This window comes from Megalobrama amblycephala, linkage group LG9 (genome assembly GCF_018812025.1).
Source record: "Megalobrama amblycephala isolate DHTTF-2021 linkage group LG9, ASM1881202v1, whole genome shotgun sequence".
NCBI lineage: Eukaryota > Metazoa > Chordata > Actinopteri > Cypriniformes > Xenocyprididae > Megalobrama > Megalobrama amblycephala.
Window position 1 is genome coordinate 805,623 of NC_063052.1, and position 7,220 is coordinate 812,842.

General features: G+C 39.3%; 1 protein-coding gene and 1 long non-coding RNA gene across 2 annotated transcripts; one reads left to right on the plus strand and one right to left on the minus strand.

Moving 5' to 3' along the window:
- Positions 1-4,373: 4,373 nt before the first annotated feature.
- Positions 4,374-5,954, plus strand: LOC125274676 (putative nuclease HARBI1). The gene is made up of 4 exons (XM_048201071.1): positions 4,374-5,061; positions 5,142-5,257; positions 5,339-5,450; positions 5,529-5,954. Exons 1-4 carry the CDS (start codon positions 4,629-4,631, stop codon positions 5,900-5,902), a joined length of 1,035 nt encoding a protein of 344 aa, XP_048057028.1. The 5' UTR covers positions 4,374-4,628; the 3' UTR covers positions 5,903-5,954.
- Positions 5,955-6,191: 237 nt separating this feature from the next.
- Positions 6,192-6,890, minus strand: LOC125274683. Its single transcript, XR_007186312.1, has 3 exons — positions 6,800-6,890; positions 6,499-6,725; positions 6,192-6,429 (listed from the first exon to the last, which is right to left on the minus strand). It is a non-coding gene; the product is annotated as an uncharacterized LOC125274683 (long non-coding RNA).
- Positions 6,891-7,220: the final 330 nt, after the last annotated feature.

Below are 7,220 nucleotides of genomic sequence, written 5' to 3' on the forward strand. Positions count from 1 at the left end.
CTCTTTCCTTCTCTACTTCCACTCTTGTGCATATATGTGTGTATATTCTTGTATATATATTTAGACGTATAACCTCTGTATTCGTAGTTTGCATATATTAAAACGTTATTCACGCTCGATTGTTCTGTTTGTTCTTTCAACTGAAGACCAAGTCACTTTAATGTTTTTCGATCGTTTTATGCTTTGATGCTATAATAGGAATTTATTCTCATTGGCCAGAGAATAACTCCGTTCATAATATTCTATGAGAAGCAACGGTTTGCGGACAAACTAACAGTTTCTCTAAATAATTAGTAAACCAGAACTAAGCATATATGTAATTGATTATAATTCGTTGTAATTAATTCACAATATATGTTTAATTCCCCGTTGGGTCGATATATGAATCATAATTTATTCATAAGGCTTTATGAATTATTATATTCATATTTCATCCATAAATTGATTAATAACTGTACGAACTGCTACATCGTTACATTGAAGAGGTGGGGGGTCAGCCTGTCAGTGCTCAGACCATACGCCGCACACTGCATCAAATTGGTCTGCATGGCTGTTGTCCCAGAAGGAAGCCTCTTCTAAAGATGATGCACAAGAAAGCCTGCAAACAGTTTGCTGAAGACAAGCAGACTAAGGAACCATGTCCTGTGGTCTGATGAGACCAAGATATACTTATTTGGTTCAGATGGTGTCAAGCGTGTGTGGGGGAAACCAGGTGAGGAGTACAAAGACAAGTGTGTCTTCCCTACAGTCAAGCATGGTGGTGGGAGTGTCATGGTCTGGGGCTGCATGAGTGCTGCCGGCACTGGGGAGCTACAGTTCATTGAGGGAACCATGAATGAGCAGAGCATGATCCCCTCCCTTTGGAGACTGGGCTGCAGGGCAGTATTCCAACATGATAACGACCCCAAACACACCTACAAGACGACCACTGCCTTGCTAAAGAAGCTGAGGATATCTAAACCCTATTGAGCATCTGTGGGGTATCCTCAAACGGAAGGTGGAGGAGCGCAAGGTCTCTAACATCCACCAGCACTGTGATGTCGTCATGGAGGAGTGGAGGAGGACTGCAGTGGCAACCTGTGAAGCTCTTGTGAACTCCATGCCCACGAGTGTTAAGGCAGTGCTGGAAAATAATGATGGCCGCACAAAATATTAACACTTTGGGCCCAATTTGGACATTTTCACTTAGGGGTGTACTCACTTTTGTGGCCAGTGGTTTAGACATTAATGGCTGGGTGTTGAGTTATTTTGAGGGGACAGCAAATTTACAATGTTATACAAGCTGTACACTCACTACTTTACATTGTAGCAAAGTGTCATTTCTTCAGTGTTGTCACATGAAAATATATAATAAAATATTTACAAAAATGTGAGGGGTGTACTCACTTCTGTGAGATACTGTACCTCAGCGTGGAGCTGAAGTGCACAGGGGAAATGGGCGCGGCACAGAAGGCAGGGAATAGTGCAGCCTGCATTGTGCAAAAAGCTCTTTTAGGGCTGTTATGAAACAGCAGGAAGTTCTCTGAGGGGTCGCGAGCACCACTGCAGCGCCGTCACACCGGATAGCAAAGGCCTATTCCCGAAGAACGCTCACAGACACTCGTAGACACACTCTCTGGTGAATGGAAGAGCAGAACAGTTGCTTGGCGGTGTCCATTGCATCTGCTTCCACATTTATACCCACTCTCTGCTGTATATCTCTGGCGAGATCCCAATTCGCCAGTTCAGTTCTGATGTAATGTCGAACGTGACTGACTGAAAGGGAACTAATATCTAACACATAAACACACGCGCACACATTCACATGAATTGTAGAAAGAACGAAAGAGAAAATGTTCATCATTTAGTTTCTAGTAATATATGCACTTTATAAGACCTGACCTGAACGAACCATCAATCATTAATTTAACCCTTCTATCATTTCTTAGGTGGGGTTATTAAATTTTATATCATATATTTCTGGAGTGATGTCTTGGGAAGCCAATCACATTGTTGTGTTGGCAGATGAAATGGAAGTGAAGTCTCTGCACTTTGATGTTGAAGTTCGAGGCATGGCAAAACTATAGAGTCTTGGAGTGAAACGAGACTCTCAACAGAAAAGAAAAGAAACTAAGTAAAGAAAGAAAAGTGAGATGAGAGTATTCAGATGACTTGCATGATGCTGTTCATTCTTAACCTCCGTCTTAACCCATTTTACCATAACCTAATTCTTTGTTCGTGTCCTGAGTTTTAAACTGAGATGTTTGTCCAACACCCCTGGAGGTCCAACCAATTAGACTGTCTTTAGTTCAGGGTGTGACTATTTCTCCTCCATGTACATAAATCACAGTTCTTATCTTAGTCACATGGTCTCTTAACTTTCCCGCTCTAGTACTGTAAAATTCAGACATGATTTCTATAATAAGAGTACAATACATTTTACACAGATTTGATTCATACAATAATGCAAGAAATTAGAAATCATTCATGCACATAGTAAACAAAACACACCTTCCATTAACCATTCAAAAGTCATAATAATTGCATGAATTATGTGTGATCTAAGCATAATACTCGCATATATAGGTTGTAGACATGATATAGAATTATGCAGTGGATAGATGTTTGATTATAAATTTGTCTAGCATTGTTTTGGAATGATCTGATATATATATTAAAAATAGAGGAAACTTGGCAAAGGCATTTAAAATCCTAAGAACAGAGGCAGGTTAGTCACATTACACTGACTTTACTGTAAATCATGGGGCTCTTCTATACTATAATAGCAATATATGTTTCTTTGTTTAAATGAGGATGAGAAATTGAAAATTATTCTATAATCTTGCTCTTAATGCCAAGGTTGTGCAGTCCTCCACATGCCAACAGGGAGATGCTGAACGTGCAGTAGATGGAAAGAGAGACTCATGTTCTCAGACTAATTCTGAGTTTAATCCATGGTGGAGAGTTGACCTTGGAAATGTCTACAGTGTACACAAAGTTACCATCACTAATTGTGGAGACTGTTGCAAAAAGCGGCTTAAAGGAGCTCAGATTCGTATTGGTAACAGTCTGGACAACAACGGAAACAACAATGAGCTGTAAGAAATGTTTCAGTTGTTCTGTCATCTTCCCATGATTATGATGTTCAATCTGGTTTAATAAAACAGGAGGCAAAATTGAACCTCCTCCACAAATCAACCACTCAGAGAGCCACAGCCATGGAGATGAACTTTACTTGAACATATTTTATCCAGATTGTGATTAGACATTTGTAAGATTAGACTGTTTCTTGTAGCAATGCAATATAAAACATGAACAATAATTTGTATTGTGAAGAGTGCTGTACAAAACCATTTGATTTCAATAGAGTTGAATTGAATTTGTTAGAAGTGCATTGTGTTGCGAAGCCTCTGCTTTTCATTTTAACACTGTTCTTTATGTATTTTCAGGGTTGCAACTATTCTCACTGTTCTTGATGTCACAGAAACATTTTCATTTGAGCCTGTTATTGGCCGATATGTCAACATTTTTTTACCTGGGAATGATAAAGTCCTTACTCTGTGTGAAGTCGAGGTGTTTGCAGGTAAGGGACAGAGAGAGAAGAAAACTGTGATAGAATTTATGTACTTATTGATGTGTGTATAACTGTTATTATTTTATTAACAGAAAACTACACACCGACGTACATTTGTGTTCCAAGTGAGTGATCTTCATTTCTTTGAATGTTGTCAGTTATATATTATATGCATAATAAACCCCGACAGGGTGATTATTATATTATATTATTGTCACAGATCCCTTGTTCTCCGGACTCCAATTCCCATGATCCTCTTGTCTCCTCACCTGCACTCACTTCCCTTGTCAGCTCCTCATCATCACTCATCTCCTACACCTGGACTTAATCATCAGCACTCCCTATATATATGGACTCACTCCCTTCACTCCTGGGGGGTATTGCACAAAAGCAAGATAAGGGATTAAGCTGGGATTTTCCAGTTATCCTGGCTGAATTTAGCCCTGACTCGGTTGCATGAAGGGAGGCTAAATTAATCTACATTAAGTTACTATGGAGATTTACACTTTGCAGCTAGCCTGCTCCGGAGCAGGCTAACAACCAGGCTAAGATTAATCCTAGTGATTTATCGGCTAGTTCCTCCCTAAATCCTACTAGATATTAATGTGTTTTAGTCACTTTATGGTCCTGCATTAAAATACTAGATATACTGTCATTCATCTAAGTATGTGTACTGTTATTTTAGTTATTATTGAAAACTGCTGTTCATTTCACTGTCAGAGGTTTGATGAATATATATATTATTTGAAATTTAAAGTGTTTATTGTCATACACCCAGTGAGGAAAGCAGATTTTCCTGAGCAATTATTACTTTGCTGTCCACAATGAAAGCCAACACAGTGCAAAAGAACTATACTATACAATATGAGAAATAGAATATAGACTATGTATATCTATATATGCAAGTATAGAGTAGAAATGTACTGTTGAATGAGAAAAATATCAGATTATATTTTATTGTTAATGAGATAATAAGAAATGGCTAATGAAGTTGCAAATGTGGTTTCAATTAAGTCTGTAACGAGGTCAATATGTAGTATATATAGACTAAAGATTTGTGTGTTTCCTATTCACAATGGCTTGCCCTTTGTTGGATGATGTAGTTGATGAGGAAGTTTTAATACTCAGACGAGCATTCAGGCATGAAAGAGTCTTCCGAGATAGGGCAGACCCATTGGCCTTTTCAGACGAATATCTGACTGAGAGGTACAGATTCTCAGGTGATGGCATCAGATATTTGTGTAGGCTGCTGGGTCCAAACATACAGCACAGGACAGCACGGAGCCATGCTCTCACTGTCCCACAGATGGTCTGCGTAGCACTGCGATTCTTTGCAAGTGGCATGTTTCTGTATTCTGTCGGAGATGCAGAAAACCTCAATAAAGCCACTATTTGCCGCACAATAAGAAAAGTAAGTCTGGCAATGAAATCTCTTGTGCACATATTTATCACCTTCCCTGGTCACAGAAGATTCATCCACATCAAGGAGGAGTTCTACAAGATTGCAGGTAACCCGAATAATAACAGATTGCTAATGTAACATTTTGTAGTATGGTCACAGTATGACACTCATTATTTTGTGTTACAGCTTTTCCTAATGTAATTGGTACAGTGGATTGCACCCATATTCGTATCCAACGCCCCTCAGGGGCACATGAGGGAGATTATGTTAACAGGAAATCCTTCCACAGTATCAATGTTCAGGTAAGAAGGAGTTATGGTTACTGTCAGCTACATAATTATTCTGTGCATTAAATGACCTTAATAGGCTATATATTTTTACAGATGATCTGTGATGCTGACTGCCTTATCACAAATTTAGAGGCAAAGTGGCCTGGCTCAGTCCATGACTCCAGAATCTTTCGGGCCAGTAGAATTTACCAGAGACTCTCTCTAGGTATGCCACCCTAATTCTTTTAAGCACCTTGAACATCAAGAGTACAGTACTTGTAAGAATTATGTTTTGTATTCGCAGGTGAGTTCTCTGGTGTGCTGCTGGGGGACAAAGGCTATGCCTGTGAGACATTTCTGATGACTCCCCTTACAGACCCCCAAACCCCAGCACAGCAAGCTTACAACCATGCCCATGCCAAAACCAGGGCTCGAATTGAAATGACCTTCGGCCTCCTGAAATCACGATTTCAGTGCCTGCACCACCTGAGGGTCTCCCCAGACAGAGCATGTGATGTGACTGTTGCCTGCACAGTGCTGCACAATATTGCCAGCCTAAGAAAAGAAAGGGCTCCCAGAGTTGCTTTGGATGTTGATTGGGACAATGCTGCCATATTCCCAGATAACAGAAATGGTAGACTTGTTAGAGAACAATACATTGCAAATTATTTCAGTTAATTTAGTTATGATTTAGCCCATCCCTTAATAAAGGATAATGTAGGCTATATAACCTTTTCATGTGTACTTGCATTTTATTTGGCATCGGTAGCACACACTGTGGTTATCTTCCCAAATTCTAGTTCCACTTCACTGGATCAATAACTATAAAGTGTACTTGACATTCATTTAAAAAAAAAAAAAAAAAAAAAAAAAAAAAAAAAATTACAAGACCACAATGGTTTTGGAATATTTCTCTTTTATTATTTTGCCGTTATCACTTGTCAGCTTGGAGCTTTGGAGAGAAAAAAAAATTATGATGATTAATACATTGTGTTACAGTCATGGTTACAGTATGAACTGAAGTCACTTACTTCTCTTTCTAGTTTCTGGATTTCCAGTTCTAGTTTCCTCAGTGTCTTTCGTTTAATTTGCATCTCAAGGTCCATGTCCTGCAGCTTTCTTTTGTTCACATCAATCTTGACTTCTGTCAGCTCGATCTGTCTCTTAAGATGCGTTGTGTAGAGATATCTGACAGTTTGTGAACTCTGTAAACACCTTTTAGTTAGCATTGCAGAATTTTTGCATAATGTAAATTTACTGTAGGCAATACTCACTATGTTACCAGGCTGCTTATCAGGCTGCCCAATGTCAGGATCCTGTAACAAATGATATGTTCTATTAGTACCACTTCCCTGACTTCTTAATTATTGTGAACTTCAAAAAAAAAAAAAAAAAGTCTATTTCCACAAAATTGACATGATACCTCGAGCTTTCTGGAGTCCAGCGACACGGTCTCATCATCGGCAGAAGTGCACTCCGCTGCTGTAGATGTGGCTTCCCTCTGCCATATTCAATACTTGTATTGATATTTTTGACAGGACATGCAAAGCCTATGATTTAATAAACAGTACTCACCAATGAATTATAGTCTGGTGGCTCCAAAAGTGTAAGGGTGTTACCAGCCACTGCAAGGTAAGGCAAAGTCACACAGTCCACATAACAAAATATATATGGATTTCAATATTTTCCATGTGCAGTAGTATGGCAATAATGTACCTTGTATGAGGAGGCCAGTATCCCTTGCTGGGCCAGAGTCAGTGGCTGTCCCTCCCTGGATCCCTTCAATCACTGGCTTCCCTTTATTTAAGTCCAGGGCCAGCTCCTCTGCTGTGGTGAAGTCTTGGGTTGGAGGGCCACCCCCCGTACCAGATATATGACTTTTTTTTTTTTATTGCTAAAATCAGCACAGACAGTAAAATGTCATCAAACATGTCACCCATGTTCTCCACAAACAAGTCACTTACCAGCCTGCAAAATATTCTTGTATTTAATCTTG